We start from the raw sequence: 17,274 nt of genomic DNA, 5'->3' as shown, positions 1-17,274 counted from the left end.
AGTATTTATTTACGAGTCTCCTATAATTCATTTAACAAATATTGGTTGAGTCTGCTCTTTGACAGACCCTGGGGTCTAGTGTTGAGCAATGCAAATACGTCCCGAGTCCTGAAGCCCACAGCCCAGTGTCTCTATTGGGAAAGGCAGACAACTGGCTCATTCCACCACAAATAAGTTCGGTGCTATTCAAGAATAGTACAGGACACGAATGCGCTTACACAGTATTACTTTGTAATCAGAGAATACAAAGAAAATGAGGAACACAAACATGTTGTGGACGTCTATTTATTATCTCAAGAAGTGACCTGCTTGCCAAATGGGGGAGCTTCTCTGAGAGACAGAAAGGAGCATTTGTAAACCATTAATTGTTTAACAAAGGGAGGTTGGATAGGTGGCATAGAGCCTAATGCCAGAATGTTCAGAAGCACTTCCGTCAGAGCACTAACGACAAATAAAGATGTACCCTCTCAAGTAATAATTTAAATAACGTGTAAATATAATCCAGTTTGGAAGAGGGAATTTCAAACGTGCACCTCTCTAATAATGTCAAAAATAAGGAGCTTGTAAACTTTTCTCTTTTCGGTCCATAGCACCTTTAGCAAACACTTAATTTTCTTAGGGTTTTTTTTGTTTTTTTTTTTGAACTGTTGTTAGGGTCAAGTCCTTAACCAATAAAGCAAGTCTATGTTGTTGGCTGCTAGGATCAGCAACATTTTTGGAGGATAGGTCCACATTTTTTTAGGGATTCTAGTCCTGTCCCGACATGGTAGGGTGAACTTGCTTCGAGGGCACGTGGCAAAGAGTTATAAATTAATTGTGTGATCCAGGAAGTCCTGATGAAGACTGTGCCTACCCCTTGTTTCCAGTGGCTGGCTGTAACCATGGCAACCCCTTACTCCAGACCAAAGTTCAGGTGCTGTAAATCTTTATGGCCATGTTCATAGTCCAATGGTCGTTGGTATATTCCTTCCTATGAAGAACAAGCTTTCATATTTTACAAGAAGCATTCGACTCCATTTCTAAATACTGGACTCCAAGTGGGTCCAAAAGTATTATAAAAACATCTCTGTTTGTTGTTTTTTTTTTAACCTTAGGACCCCTACTTTCCTGAGAAGATGCCAACAACGGAAAAAACACTGATGTTCTTATCGAGCTTCTTTACAAGCTTCGGGTCATTCATCGTGGTCTGCTCCATGCTCGCAACCCCAGAATGGGTCAGCAGTAGAATCGCCATCAGTGACTCTTCCTCAAACGGTAGTCTTGTTATCACCTACGGGCTTTTTCGTGGACAAAGTCGCCAAGAATTCAGTCATGGACTTGAGGAATCACAAAAAAGCTTTGAAGGTAAATGATAAATTAATCTGAATGGGTGCGGTGAGACTGTGCTAGCTGGGTAAGACTCATGTCATCCTCCATTTGGGCTAAATAACTGCTCAAAAATGATCTCCTTGTAAGTGTTGAGATGGCATGTTGGTATGAAAATATATTTTTAATTTTGAAAATTCACCGCATTATTATTTTAGCTTCCTCAATTCTGGTTGTGTCTATTAGCACCACGGTCCAAATAAGCGTCCGACTTCAGCTCAGGTCATGATCTCACGGTTCGTGGGTTCGAGCCCTGTGTCGGGCTCTGTGCTGACAGCTAGTTCAGAGCCTGGAGCCTGCTTCGGATTCTGTGTCTCCCTCTCTCTCTGACCCTCCCCTGCTCATTCTCTCTCTCTCTGTCTTTCTCTCTCTCTCTTTCTCTCAGAAGTAAATAAAACATTAAAAAATTTTAAAAACAAGTAATTCTGGCAGAGTCTAAGTTTAAGTGGTATCACCAAGTCTACTGACAAGTAAGTAAGTAAGTAAATATATGTAGCAGGAATATGGTATCCCACAGAAGAGAATAGTAGGAGAAGTATGCTCCATTGTAAGGACTGTGGATCTTCTGCTGGAGTAGCAGCCTCTGTCCAGAACCTCATTGGCAGCATCTTTGAAAGGAGAAACTAAAGTGTAAAATGTGATCAAGTTCTTCTTAGATCTCCAGTTCGTTTCTTTAATCGAACTGAATTTGAATTTTATCTCCAAAACATCTCATTTTTGTTGGACGTGGGATTAAATTTCTGTTAATTCTATTTATTGCATGTTTTACAGGCATGCCTCATTTCCCCCCTGATTTCTTACATAATAATGCTCTCCTCCCTTAACGGGTGGAACAGAAAAATTCATGGAGAATGATAAGTTGAATTTAGCTATTTATTTGACTTTTGAAGATTGAACATATACCACTATGTTTTCAAAAAGTAAGAGCAGCGTTTGTAACTTATTTAGCCCCTTGAACGGACTTTGAGCTAAACGGTGTTGCGTGCAGGCAGACAGACATTATCATCCATGATACAGTCATTACCTCTTGACTTGTAAATGTGCACGATTTTCTGTCTTGTACAAATGTAATATTTAGGTTGAGTTTGAGCCTTAAACTCAAGCCTTTAGTCTGAATGTGAGCGTCGTAGTTGTATTTCCAGGTTATAAAATTTGTGTTTTAGATGTTAGCAAAAGCAACGTCTCCTCCAGTGTGCCAGTGATGTTACACCCATCCTCCAGCCCTGACCTCAGCTTCTCAGGGAAACGAGGAATATTCCCTTTGCAGCATCTAGGAGCTGAGACTTTCCAAGATTCAGTCACACATTCAGGATGTGAAGAGCATTTTCAAAACCAAAATGTGTACTAACTTCTGAATCTCTAGACATATTTTAAATTTTTTTTTTTTAATATGAGCTAGCAGCCTGTGAAGCTTTTGATTTTCATGCTGTGTCTGTTTGGAAATCAGTTGGCTCCAATCAGTTGGCTTCAGCGAGAGCACTGGTTACCTGTATCAGGGAAGCTCGGAGGAGGCAAGGGTGGGCCCCAGCCATGCTCTGAAGCCCTGTGTGGGGGAAGTGGGCACCGTGGTGTGGAGAAGGCAGGACGAGGCGCAGGCTAGGACAATCCTGAAGGCTCAGGACTGACTATTTGCATTTGCTTTGTTTGGCTCTCTGCTCTCACTCTTTGATACCACAGAGCCACGTTCCAATGTTGTGAAGTCACTGCCAGGCTCTAGGTGCTGCAGAAGATAAACCACGTCATGGTCAGTGAAGGTACACAGTTCAACTGCTCTGGCTGACAGCTGCTAAGGGCTCCCCAGAGCCTACGGGGGCTGATGGTTTTTACAATCCTTGAACTTGGAACACTTGTAAACAGTTCTCTAAGTAGGGAAAAGTCATGTAACCAGGACGTATATTTCAGTGTTCAGCTGCCGCAGACCCATGGATGTTTTCCCTGGGGAGCAGAATTGGAGACTGAGGTAAGGCTGCTGCCCTGCTGGTTTCTCATGACCATCTGGGGCTCATCTCAAGTCAGCAACCAATCACTGGCAATATAATAAGATCTGTACAAATGCCACTTCCTTCCCCAGCAGTGATGGGCTAACAATTCTGTTTAAGATGCTAACCACGTCAGCCTCTTGGCCAGGATGAGGTCACACTAAAGATCTCCAAAGAGTGGTTAATATTGCCAGGCTCTGCTATAGTTCCACATGGGATAGGTCATACAGCGTCGATTGGGGCTGTAGACTGAAATGACAGCACAGCATGAAGGGACAATGGCTGATTTCGACACACCGGAAGAATCCAGCCACCGATACGTCAGCTTGGAAAGCAAACTTCCAGCCTGACCGTATCTACTAGCTTCATCTGGTGGTATCTTGGTTTGTTCAATAGCCAGATGAAAAGTTACAGCCCTGAGTCTACCAGTAAGCACTTTGCTCTTGCTACTCCAGAATTTCTGGATATTGAGTTTCAGTCCAAAACACTTCCCTGAGCAGCTGCTCCATGAGGGAGAGGCTGGGATACGAGAGGCATTGTTCATGGCTCCTGGCCTTGGTGAGCTCACCCGGCTTCCACCTAGAGAAAGGCCCCCGCAAGTTAAGTCAGAGGGTGCAGGTTGCTGTAAGAGCAGGGGAGAGTTTCGCCCAATCTGCAATTGGCTCCCTCCTCCACCAAAAATTGACCCGCCAATCTCTTTTCTCCACCCACCCAGTTTGTTCTCAGGGAACCCAAAATGGTACTATTTGGTACCAAATGAACAATAAACAGAAAAGTAAATCTGTTGCAAAAATCAATGAATTGCAGGGAGATGAATAAAAGAGGCTTATTTCTTCCTTAATACTCATACTTTTCCAGTCCCAACCCATATACACCTATACTTTTCCAAGGAGGAGTAACTTATCACTTGTCCCCAGAGACAAGACCACGTTGGGTGAAGGAGCATCATGGTGGAAAAGACCTTCTCCCTCCTTCTCCCCGAGAGAGCCCAGATACATTTCCCAGAGGCTGGGCATGCCCACTTGGACTCCGTGGAAGATTTCAATGGCCCAGCTTGCCAGGGGTACACAGTGGTCCACAGGCCGAGGCGTCCACCAGGCCAGGCTCCCTGACGACCAGGTGCTTGAGGAGCGGGTGGAAGCAGTTCCCACCACCCACAAAGCCACTGGCTCTCCCCTGAGTTCTGAGGACTTCAGGAAAACCAGAGCGAGAGGGACCAGATGGCTGGTGGGTCCCGAAGGGTTAAAGCTCCAGGCACAGAAAGCCCCGATGTCCAAGTGACCCATTTCTGCACACTGCCCACAGCCCCCAGCACATTTCTGCCTCCCAGCTGTGGGAGCCGTGGCCTCTTTCCTGAGGTGGCCAGAATCCGGTTGATTAGTTCCAATTGTGAGGTGGTTTTCCTGATTCCAATGCTTGGCCCTAAAAAGGAAGAGAAAAGAACGGAATGTATTTGCTAATTTTGTAGGCAGGGAGCAGCTGTCAGATGCGATGGGGGTTTATTCTATTTCATTCTTGCTAACTTTCCCCGAATTTCCAGCTTTCATTGTCTGCGTTCTGGGCCAGGGGGGAGCTGGGAAATACAGCTGTCATACCTGTGTGGCAGGATATTCAGATGCTGAAATAGAATTTTAAAATACGGCAGTTAAAATTAAGATAAATTGCTACATCAACACAAAGAGAAGTCTGAGTCAGTAGGCTCCAAATTGACTCCCTTTTGAAAAATCGTGTCTGTTAGATCTTACCAACAGTCAAAAACAAAGCCTAACCTGTCACTTTCTAGTTTACTCTGAAAAAGTGGGATGCTCACTGGTTGCAAATACACGTCCATTTACAGCTTTTAATATGTGTATAGAGCAGAGCTATTCTCTAGGGCACCTCAGAGATGACATTTTCCCCACACTGAAATGTCTTCTTTTCTAGTTAAGTATCCACAAGAGTTCTTATTGGCTAAACACAGAGTTCATTCGGTCCCCAGCACACTTCTGGTTAGACCTTCAGCTTCCTCCTTGGTGCCCAGGGAGGAGCAATTCTTCCTCATGGAGACAGCTGGGAGCTCCCCAGAGTCTGCACCCTGAGCAGGTGTGCCCTACCTCCTGATTTTCCCCCTACTCCGGCTCTGGGCTCATCATCCGCCAGGTGTGAAACCCGGGTGTGCCACACGAGAGCAACGAAAATCCCGGTCGCGGCATCTCCACGGCGAGCCCAACAGGCAAGAGTCTTTGTCTGAGCTCAGGGCCTGCAGAACAGGCCTCCCCAGGGGCCCCCCTGGAGGGCAGGTGGTGCCCCAAGGGCGGGTGGCCCTTCAGACCCTGGCCACCCCCACCCAGGCAATAGGTGGCAACAGGCAGGACTAGAAGTTTAGTTTAACCTATGTCATTAGATTTCTAAGCTGGGATGCGTCACACACAGAGCTGTGCTGAGCACTTGGCCCTGCCCATGGGTCATTAGCAGAAGCCCGGGGACCATTGGGTACGAGGTGACGGACGTGTGCGAGGTGAACTTTGCCCTCAGGCCCGCCTCTCACCAAGGAGCAAAATGTCCTCTAGCCAAGGGCGGTGACGCCATCGTGTCCATGTTGCAGGGCTGGGAAGTCCCCTCTTCTGCCCTCTGTGTTCTCCCTCGGGGCTCCCCGGGATGCCACGGGGCCGGCATTCATGTCTCCGCTCTTCTTTTCACCAGTTTGGTATCTGCAGCCTCTCTCTGTCCACTGTCCAGTGACAGAGTAACTGCTGATTAACGACGACAAGAAATCTGAATTAACAATGTAGATAGACGTTCAGAACCGGAGAGAGCAGAGAGCCGGTCCAGGTCGCCCCGGCTCTGACCGGGACAGCTGTGCCCTTCTGGCCAGCGTGTTTCGAAGCTTGGAGTCAGAGTAAAGCATGCACAGAGCTGGGAGCAGGCAGGAAGGAGCTTTGGAATCACGCCTTACAGAGAACATTCCAGAGATGTGGGCTGTTCATCCCATTGGGGTTTCTATCTCTTCTCAAACACGTGGAAAGGCTGCCGGGCAGAGCGGAGCAAGCAGGTTCCGTGTTGCTCCGGAGGAAGGGGAAAGACTCTGGGCGGAAGTCCTGGAGAAGCACAACACAATGAAGAGACTTTAAATAATGGAGGCGACAGAGCGATGGGAAGGAGCACCTTGCAGAGAGGGGGTCCCTGCTGCCAGGGTGCACGTAAGGACGGCCTGGCCTCTCCTCCCTGGTGGGCACAGGGCCCTGGGGCTTCTGTTCTTTGAAGGACTGTGGACCAGAGACAGACATAAGGAGCCCCCCAGCCCAGGGACAAGCGATCTTTCCTGGCCTTTCTGGTTTCTGTTCTTTAAAGCTGCTCTGCGGTGAGGCTGTGAGTGGCTCCCGGGCTCTCCCAGGGGCCTGAGAAACAGGAATGGAAAGAAGAAGGCTTTTACTTTCTCTTACCAGCCCCCTCATCACGGTTCTCACATCCAGCAGCTCCCAATGACTCTGTTAGCATGTTACTAGGAACTGGGACATCTTCTCCCCTGATGACTTTTTCTGTACTTCACCGTGTCTTTCACGGAACATCTTGGTAAACACTTTAGTTAATGTGATGGCAGTCACTCAAGGCCCTAAAACATACCGGCCGCCTTTGGAGACGTTTTGTAAATGCATGGCTGGGGTGACAGGTAAGCGTGGGGACAGCCCGCCTCTGGCGTCTGGTCATCTGGTGTCATGAACAAAGCAGAGAGCAGAGGAAGCAGGCGGATGGGGAGAGTGGCTGGTTGCGGTTACAAACAGCAGGCTGGTAAAAGCAGGAACTGATGGCGAACAGCCCAGGGCATCTGTGTTTCATCTGGCACAAGTGTGTGTTCATGTCTGGAGCCCCTTTGCACCTACGAGATACACATGTTTTATAAAATGCTGTTAGAACTCAGAGGAATTCAGCTCGGACAGAATTTTGATGGTTCACCCAAGGTCCACCCTCGGTATGCATTCGAGTCGTGTGGGCCCTGGGTGCTCTCTGGAGCTGGGGAAGGGAAGGTGGGAAGTGCAGAGACCCCTCCCTTACGCACAGCCGGTCACCCGCCTGTCTCCGGGGCCAGCCGCTTGGTCACCATCGGCCCCTCCCCTCCTGTAATGGGCTGAGCTCCAAAATCTCAGTGTTTACCGGATCCTCTCTGTCATAGCTTTTCAGAGTGGCCCCCTGTAAGTGTCCCCAAGTGGAAGCATAGTAGTGCTCCAAGCGAAGGGGATGCTGTCGGTGACAATTATGCCTGCTGGTGAGCGTCTGAGGCCAGAATGCACTGAAGGAGGTTGTCCAGCCCTGGAGCAGCTTTATCCAGGAGGACACCCTCCTCTCTTGGGTAAATTGAAGTTGGGATGGTCCTGTGGTTACACACATTCAAGGGGGCCTGAGTGTCCGAGGGCCCGCCCCTTCCCGCTCCCGCGCACCCAGATGCCCTCTGCAGTTCTAATCCTGGTGCCCAAGCGGACTGAGTGCAGAGAGCCGCCGGGGTGGCAGGGAGTAGCCATCTGTCTATAGGGCTGGTGTTTGCATTCTGTGCTCCGTGCTGACCAAACTCTGCTTTAGTTCTAGAGAAGCTGAACAGTTCTTCCCAAAGAACTCTGCACCTGCTGGTTATCCTGCTCTTGGCGCTCAGCCTGTGTGCTTCGCTGCTGAGTTCTGGCTTCACCTTCTACAACAGCATCAGCAACCCCTACCAGACGTTCCTGGGGCCCGTGGGCGTGTACACCTGGAGCGGCCTTGCTGGTGAGTGTGGCCGGGGGCACCCGGTGCCCTGTGGCGTCTCGGCCGCGTGAGCACATGCGGTCACAGCCCAGCCATAGAAACTAAGGACACCTAGTACGTGCCAAGTTGTGTGCTGCGGGCGGGGGGTTTCTTTTTGCCAATCTATGGCGCTATTAAGCATCCTTGGAAATAAAATGGTTTTAAGTGCACTGATGAGAGGCAGGGATCCAGATGAGGGCAGGGTGTTACGTGTTAACATATATAACAGATGCCAGTCTCTGCTTCCGAGTACAGAATGTAAGGAGTTAAACAGGATGCTCTGAAATCAACAAAACATTCACCTGCGACAACAAAACTCCTGCTGTGTATTTAACTCCAAGTGAGGTTCCATATAGCACATAGAGGTGCACACACACACATGCACATACATACACAGGTGTGCACACACACACAGATGTACACACACAGAGGTGTCTGCATGCATGCACACACACACAGGTGTGCACATACATACACAGGTGTGCATACATGAACATGCATACACGGGTGCACACACATACACACATGCATACTTCTGCATGCATGCACACAAACACGTGCACACATACATGCATGCACACGTGTGCACACACATGCACAGGTGTGCGTACATGCACCGACACACACAAACATACAGTGCACACATGCATACACAGATGCACATGCACAAAGATGTACACATGTGCACACGTACACACATGCACACACTTATTTACTCTCCTCCTCCCCTCCAAGTAACAGTCTGCATGGACTAGAACCCAGACATGACACATCTTCATGGCTGTGCCACAGAGAACCGCAAAGAAGGTCATTTAGAGAATCTGGGGCCAACACCCTTCTTGGGGGCGACGTGTGAGCCCCGGCTGATTCTCTGTGGTGTGACTCACTTATTTTACTTGTTTTCTGGTCCAGCCTGGGGTGGGGGGTGCAGTGCAGAAGGGAAGTGGGCCCAGCCTGAGTCAATGTCCGTGGCTCTCCCTGGGTCTTCACCAGGCTCAGCAGCTGCTGTGAATCCCAAAGACGTGGCCAGTGGCGGCGGGCGGTGGGGGGGGCCTCCTCACCCTCAGCAGGTGGCCAGGTTTCTCCTGCCCTCCCCCTCTCTCCACCATGAAAACCTGATCTCGAGAAAGGATCTGAAGAAGTCTGCCCTCTTCTTGCGAGGCCTCTGCACGTGGCTTTGTGTAAGTCCCAGGCAGTGCGTTTTAACCCAGGCCAGAAACTTTCACGCCCAGGAAAGGTGGTCTGGTATCAGGAAGCCTCAAGGAGGACTCTGGCAGCTTCCTCCTGTCCTTCTGTGAGAGGCTGATCTTGCACATGCCTGATTCAGGTGGCGGGAAGAGGTCCCCGGGTGTCTGAGCTGCAGCTCCCAGCAGTGGGGAGCTGGAGAAGAACAGGGCTCTCAGGGGAGGGGAGCCCTGGCTGGAGCCCAGGCAGATGCAGGTGGTAAGGACGCTCACACCTTCTTCAGGCTGACGGGTGAGGAAACGCGTGAGCCAGCCCCAGACGGCGGGATCAGGGGACATCCATGCAGCTTGCGGCTCATGAAAAATAGGATGCTTTTAAGGGTGTAATGCACAATTGGTAAGCCAGGCCAGCGGCGGGCGGGCACTAGGAACGCACGTATGACCACACTGCATACTTACCCCTCGGCTCTGAGGATTTGGGGTCTGGCTGCTTTAGCCACATTCACACTTGACTTGTCCTTTCCTTTCTTCCTGTGGTTGCATTAGCTGGTGGTAAAAGCAAGCCAGTCCCCCAATTTAACGGGCTCCACTGTGGGCCGGGCACAGAGCACTGCGGAATAGTGTTCCTGCATCAGCTCTCCCCCAGAGTCAGGCTAAGAGACTCGCTTACAAACTCAGATGTCCTCACCAGGCTTCCTTTCCCCAAGCTCTTTCCACCAGTACAGCGCACCTCAGCCAAACCAGAGGAAATGCTCATTGGCACTCTTTATCAGGGTAAAAAAAAAAATGAATCATTTTAATTTTTTGCTTATGTAATTAAGAAACTAAAGAAAGCGGTAGCTTCAGGTACAGCTGGACTCAGGGTCTCGGCCCATGCCGTCAGAACGGATGCCTTCCGGGGCTCTCTCTGGATTTTCCCAGGTTTCTCTCTGGTGTGAAGCCCTGGACCGGTCCCCTTAAAGGCCGGATGGTGGCCGAGAACCCCAAAGGAAAGGACTCCTTTTTCCCTCAAATCTGACTCTCCCGGGAATTGTCCTTGCCCAGCCCTGAAGCAACCTCCACGGCCGCCAGCAGGGTTGAGCTCACAGGCTGACCCGCCCGACGGCTGGGACGCCCGACCCCGCGGAGCTGGGGGCTGGGGGCGTCTCTGACAGGGCAACCGGGCGCTGGGGAAGAAGGCTGGCTGCTGGGCCACGGGGACGGGATGACGGGGCCGCTCTGCAGCCTGCAGGCCTCAGAGCCCGTTGCCTCATGAACCCCGAACCCTGCTTTCTGCAAAGCTGGAGCTCAGGCTCGTTGTCTCCATGGCCAAGGACAAGCGGGCTCTGCTTGTGCCATGTTTGTGGAGGAAAACCTGAGAACCCCGGGGCCGGCAGCCTCCCCTCCATCCCCGCCTGCTGGGACCAGCAAAGAATTATCTGACAAGGAGGGAGCTCGTGTGGCAGGCCTTCCCCGGCTTGGGACATTGGGACAAGTTCTAACACACAGAAGAGCCTGACGGGGGCGGGGGGAGCGGGGGCGATGGGGGTCAGGAAACCATCTGAGACATCCGTCTGTCCGGAGAAGGCCTGCATTCTGGCGGGGGCCACGGGGAGGGCTTTGTGGCATTGGGCTTCGTGTCTGGCCTCCTCTGAGCACCCCCCCCCCCCACCATGGCCTTGATCCCAGCACTCTGAGAAGCCAGACTTTTGCCCTGAGTTTGCCTCTGGGGACCCCTGATTTTCTTCAGCTAGGCGCGGCGTGTGCGGAACACAGTGCAAACTCCTTTTCGGCAGGCTCTACCTGCGGAAGGGTTTTAGGCACAAAGATGTCATTGATGTATCCTTGCCTGGGGCCATCTTGGCAGGAGACAGGGCCTCCCTGGTCAGGCCAGCATCAGGAGCTCTGAGGGGACAGAAATGCCACACGTCCCTATTTAGGCTGGATCTGAAGGAACTCCTTTCCCTTGGCTGCAGGGAAGAGCAAGTGGGCTTCCTACCTTGGTTCAGAAAGGAAAGGAGTGGATTCTGCTTTGGGGAGAAAACAGCAGCGACACCCCCCAGCCTGTGGGCTCTGACCCCAGCCTGCCCTTAGCACCACACGGCCCTGGCGTGGCCCCACCATGGCCACAGGGGGTATATCCATAGGCTGGGAGAATGTTGGAGCCTGAGAGAACTCTCCAGATTGTCTGCCTCAACGCATTTGATCCTCAGCCGAGGAGCCCAGAACGCAGCAAGTGATGTGGCACCCATGGCCCGAGGGTGACAGGCTAGGATGGGAGACAGTGTCCCGAGCCTTCGGGAGCTCCCGCTTCTACCTTGGGGCTCCCTGGATCCCTCTGGAAAGTCCCCTTCCCCGAAAGCTAGAGCGGAGACAGAGAGAGGCGTCTGCTTCATCACGGGCTCAGGTCAGCACCTGTCTGCGGTGGCCTCTCCCAGCCCAAACCAGAGCCCAGCACATTCCACCGAAGGAAGAGGTGTGTTAACCTTGTATTCGCTCTGCCCCCTTGTGACTAAGCTTCTGTAAGAAGTTTCACAAGAGCTTAACAAAGGACCACTGGAGTGTGAGATGCACAGAGCATCAGAGGAGAGGGCTCTTGTACGTACAAATTCCTGAGAAGTAAAGCCTTCACACTGAGGATGAAAATCTGCCACCGGGGAGAGTCAGAATGCTCTCCTCCCACAAATGCCCTTGAGTTAGGGCCTTCAGAGGCTCGGGGACCGTCCCTGGGTGTGGGCCGCTGTCAGGACACGCTGACCCCACAGTATCTGTGTACTGCTGGGCAAATGTTCACAGAGATTGCAAACGTCACTTGCTTCAGCCTTGGGACATCACATCTGCTCAGAGAGAACCCTGTGCCCTTGGCCGTCACCCCTCCCCACTCCCAGCCTGGCCCCGTTCCAACCAACCATGAATCTGTTCTTTGCCTCTAGCTGATCCCCTTTGGAAGGTGAGGAAAGAGGTCCAGAGAAGCGCACAAATCACCCAGGGCCGTGAGGCCGGAGCCCTGGAACACAGTTCTCTCTAACTCCAGGACTCGGTTCCCCCTCGCGGCCATGGGGGCTGTTCTGAGTCAATACTTAGGCCCATTCTCCAGGGGAGGACGTTGTGAAGAATTAAAAAAGGAAGATAAGACAGCTGAAGCATTCGAAAATGAGTTTATAGGGCGCCTGGGTGGCTCAGATTGGTTAAGCATCTGACTCAGGTCATGATCTCACGGGTTCGTGAATTCGAGCCTCACATCGGGCTCCAAGCTGACAGTGCAAAGCCTGCTTGGGATTCTCTGTCTCCCTCTCTCTCTCTCTCTGCCCCTCCCTGACTTGCACTCTCTCTGTCTCTTTCAAAATAAATAAATAAACTTTACACAATAAAAATAAAATAAAATGAGTTTAGTGAGGAGACGCTTCCCGGTTAAATGCCACACCCCATTGTGTGCAGAAGGAAAGTCCAGCCTCTGAGCCAGCGTGAGGCTCCCTGGGGGGATCTCGTCCTCTGTATTCAGTGCTGGGGACCCACAGAGTGAGTCCGCACCAGCCGGGTCCTCTCCCGCAGTCCTGGGTGCTCTGAGCTCACCGCCCCGCCCCCGTGCGTTTGTGTAGACTGCACCTTCTGCTTGCAGTGCTCTGTCCTCCCAGCCTCTTTGAATCCTTGTGATCTCTCCAGACCTCTCTAGAAAGCGTCCTGCTGACTCTCCTGTCTCCTCATTCTCACATTCATTCAGCCCAGCTCTGTGTGCACCGGCCCGGGAGGGGCTACACGACTTGACCGCAGCAGAGCAGACCCTTCAGAAAGGGCTTGAGCTGCGTGTTTGCTCTTGGCTGGATGCTGCCCGCACCAACACTTCCTGCCTAGAATCTAGCTTCTGTCTTTTCTTTTATACCCTAAGACCTAGAAGAACGTAACCTCCCCCATAAACCTAGATATTCCGTAAATGCCCACAGAGCACGTGTTCCATTAAGAAAGAAAGTGACATGTTATATCTAGGTGATGAATCACTAAATTCTACTCCTGATGCCATTATTACACTATATGTTAACTAACATGAATTTGAATTTTAGAAAAAAAGAAAGAAAGTGACATGAAAAAATGCATCACCATATTGTTTACGAAACTGAATCTTCTTTCCAGCGGTCTTCGTTTTCCTGGCCATGATACTGTTCGTGGTGAACACACAATCCGATCGTCTCTCCGAAGAGCTGGCCCAGACGCTGTACCCGCTGTATCCCATGGCCACCTACAAAGGAACGACCCACAGCTATGGTTACTCGTTCTGGCTCACGCTGCTTGTCATTCTCCTAAGTGTTGTCACCACGGTGATCATTGTTTTCTACCAGAAGGCCAGACAGCAGCGGAAACAGGAGCAGAAAAAGCCGATGGAATATGCTCCAAGAGACGGAATTTTATTCTGAATTCTGCATTATGCTGTTTTGTCATTACTTCTCTCTCTTCTGTCGTATGCCAGCCCCCAAGCAGTTACTGGTTAGCTTCTCTGGACAGTCGGCATGGTTGAGGGCAGCCCTGGTTGGCTGTCACTTTGCGATAGTTTTGTATCTCATGACACTCTGTAAATGATGTACACTTGACCAGGGTTCTTCCCTCTAGGGAAGGGAAATGTCTCCACTCTATGCAGTGGTCAAAGCAGAAGAATGATTCCAAGACCATGGATACTTCCAACCCAGTCTCATTCTCTAAGAAAATAAATTTTTGTGGCACGCACCTTTACTTTAAGTAGCTCAAAGCACTTTAACACCTATGATCTCCTCCTCACGAGAGGGCAGGTATTTTTCTTCCACTGTATGAATGAAGACTTCCAGGTACAGAGGTACAGAGGGATTCAGAACTCATCTTTCCAGGACCAGGGGTTGGGACTTTGGGGTATGTGCCTTGGTCTTCAGGACCCCTAGTTGCTGACATAATTCAAAACCAGAGGCAGGTAGAAGTGCTCATACATGACCTTCAAACCCATTTTTGAGACGGCAAGGTGCAGTTTTTATATGGAAAAGGTTAGGAAGTGAGAAGATTTAAGAAAGACAAAAATGATAGCCCTACAGCCTTCGCATTAGGGAAGCTTTGATGTAAAAAGATTTGCGGTGAATGAGTCAAGATGAAAATGTCACATTGCAGCAAGTTCTGGTAACCGACCCTTTGCTGTTGACATGGTATGGTTGCTTGGATGGGAGAGTATCAGCCCTCGGCAGATTCTGGCCCAGCCAGAGGCTAATAAATGGCTTAGAGCACTGCGGCTTGCCGGCATTCCCCGAGTCGAGGCCAAGGCAGGCACAGAACACAGATGCTGCTTTGACACCTGAGAACAGGTGGATAAAATGAGTTTACAGCCTCACGAGAACACGATGGGCAACTAGAAAATTTTTGGAAAGCTTCCAAATGGATTAGACCTACTTTGCCAGCACGATACTCTTCCAGAAAATCCCTTTGAGGATCTTTTGGGCTTGAATATCCCCCTAGTCAGCCAGATTGAACACACAGGATTCTGAAATAGTAACTCTGTAACATCTTGATGGATCCAAAGCAAAACGAAACAGGAGTCCCTCAGTGGAGTTTACAAAGCAGCAGCTCTTTGGACAAAAAGGTATATCCTTTAAGAAGCCCTTAGTAATTCATGACCTTCTTGTCTACAATTTTTGCCACACTCTGTCTTAGAAGTAGCAGTTTTTCATTCAAGAAATATGAATTGAATACCGGTGATGTGATCAGTCCTGCGCCAACCCGGGTACCTGCCCCCCACAGCACTTACCGTTGAGAAGTTAAGACAGACAATCCAAAAGCAGGTGTTACATTCCACATAAGACAGGTACTTAGTCGCAAAACTGCTCATTCGCTGAAAGGTCAGTTCTCCATAACCCCCCACCCCAAAGTCAAGATTACTCTAATAAAGTAACTTGTGAAACTTTGAACGTATTGAAAACATGATTCTTGACAGTGAAAAGGTTCTAAGTTCTTTGAAGCTAAAAACATCTATGTTCTTTGAAGGTTTAATTTTATAGCAGAGTTTGATAATGCGGACAAGTAATGGAAGACAAAACAGATACAGGTAACAAATCCATGCAAATGGATTGCTAAGTAGGCAGGTGCCCCCATCCTGTGTTAGTGTGAAGGACATTATAGGATATAAAGACTGCATTTATTCATCTCAACGTTTGAGCGGAGCTTGGTTTCTTTTGGGGACAAACAATCTCAATCCTTCTATCACAGATAACCTATGAGGTAAAAGGTAATGAAGCTGAGGGTGTGGATTCTCTAGAAATCTTGTTACGGAAGAACAAAGTTTGCAGACCACTCAGACGTGGATGTAATTCGCTGTTCTAAAATTACTTAATAAATGGGCATCACATTTGTTGTAATGGAGCTACATGAAACGCTATGAAGGGCTATGGGGTTAGAATTCTATGGAATTAGAATGTTTCGTTGGTCATGAGATGATCCCCTAATTAACCCACGTGCTCCCATTACGATGAGGTAGATGACAAGGCTCACCCACATTTGAGAAAAATAAATAAATCAAGCAGAATATTGTGCTCTTCAATTTTATAAGAACACAGGGTCCACAATGATAATTTTAGGGAAAATAATACTTTACACCAATGTCAGAGTGATGAGTTGTTTGCAAAGCACGACGGGGGGGTGTGGGGGGTGTATAACCTCCAGGTAAGCTTTGCTATCATTATTATAATTTTATTCGACATCTCAACAAACCCTGTGGATTAAGCAGGGCGGGAAAAATCGTCTCCTTGGATGTGACGTTTTCCAGGGTCTACACAGTGTTCTTACAGCCAGCCCCACACGGCCACGCAACATCGGGAGTCCCGTAAGTGACACGCGGCCGGAAGGGTAGATGTAGCAGCAGCCCTCTGCCTTCTGAGGCTGCTTGGCCTCCGGGAGGCCCTGGGAGCCTGCAGATTCTAGAAAGGACAGGCAGGCACCGAGCCCATGTCCTGAGCAAGCGGGCCCGCCTGCACCTGGCCTGTCTTCCTCGTCACTGAAACCTGCCACAGAAAGGGGACAGGCAGCCAGCGTCTCAGCTGCCCGATTGGGTGTCTATCTGCACGAAGCGTGGCATGTGTGGGAGAGGACGGTGCCCAGGTAGGAGCCTTTCCGGTTCTGAAACGGCAGCGCAGACACCTGTCCTTGGTCTAGGAGTCACCCTCGGGACGCACGCCTGACCCCGGACCCCAGAGCTCCCTGGGGCCTTGGACAGGCAACCCTTCAGTCAGCGTGAGCGGCGGATCCCCCAGCGACAGCCCTGTTCCCCGTCCTCACCCCCAAATACCCCCTCGCCCAGTAGGCGGAGACCCAGTTGGAGGCCCCATGTGTAAACTGCTCTGGCATCTCATGGCTGGCCCGGTGATGGTCCCTTCTGAGCTTCCATTTCCTCATGACTCAAAAATAAAATAATAAGTAACAGACACGGCAATTGGTGTAGGATTGAGCTAGGAGGTTCTGGCGTCAGGCTGCCTGGGGGTGGAGAAGTTACTTAATCTCAGGGAGCCTCATTCTAATCATCTGTGAAATGGGACGACAATACACAGGATCTGCTCTCAGGGTTGTGGGAAGGAGCCCTGACAAGGTGTGCCATCCTTCCTTGCAGAAACTTCGGTGTGTAAAAACTGTAATAAAAACCAAAGGTGAGATCATGGGCCACTGCCAGCCACATCAATCCTTTCACTTTATAAATGGGCAAGGAACACACATCTTAGACCCAGGAGGTTAATGAACTTGGCCAAGCATCCAAAGCTGGCAAATGGCAAAGGAGAAGTCAAAGCAGCACTCAGACGCTGGTTCTTGTTTTATCTGTTTCTGACTCAGTTCCATAAACGCTGCTTGCATGAGGCTGGGAAGGGGGGTGGGGAGGACAGAGATAAACGTTCTAAAGGAACTGGTGCCACAGAAAGTGTGGCCTTCTGGGTGTGCCTGTCACCTTTCACCGCACGGGTGAGGCTCATAGCGGGTCTTGTCCACTCAGAACACACAAGAGCAGCTTGCTCGAGCAACGGCAC

The 17,274-nt window shown here is 50.2% G+C and overlaps 1 protein-coding gene across 1 annotated transcript; it reads left to right on the top strand.

Annotated features, from left to right (window-relative positions):
* Nucleotides 1-1,115: 1,115 nt before the first annotated feature.
* CLRN3 (clarin 3) lies at nucleotides 1,116-13,668 on the top strand. The gene is made up of 3 exons (XM_039250752.1): nucleotides 1,116-1,344; nucleotides 7,899-8,078; nucleotides 13,388-13,668. Exons 1-3 carry the CDS (start codon nucleotides 1,116-1,118, stop codon nucleotides 13,666-13,668), a joined length of 690 nt encoding a protein of 229 aa, XP_039106683.1.
* The last annotated feature ends 3,606 nt before the right edge of the window (nucleotides 13,669-17,274 follow it).

This window comes from Hyaena hyaena, unplaced genomic scaffold (genome assembly GCF_003009895.1).
Source record: "Hyaena hyaena isolate Hyena2069 unplaced genomic scaffold, ASM300989v1 scaffold_380, whole genome shotgun sequence".
Classification (NCBI taxonomy): Eukaryota; Metazoa; Chordata; class Mammalia; order Carnivora; family Hyaenidae; genus Hyaena; species Hyaena hyaena.
This window is presented reverse-complemented; position numbering and strand designations above follow the sequence as displayed.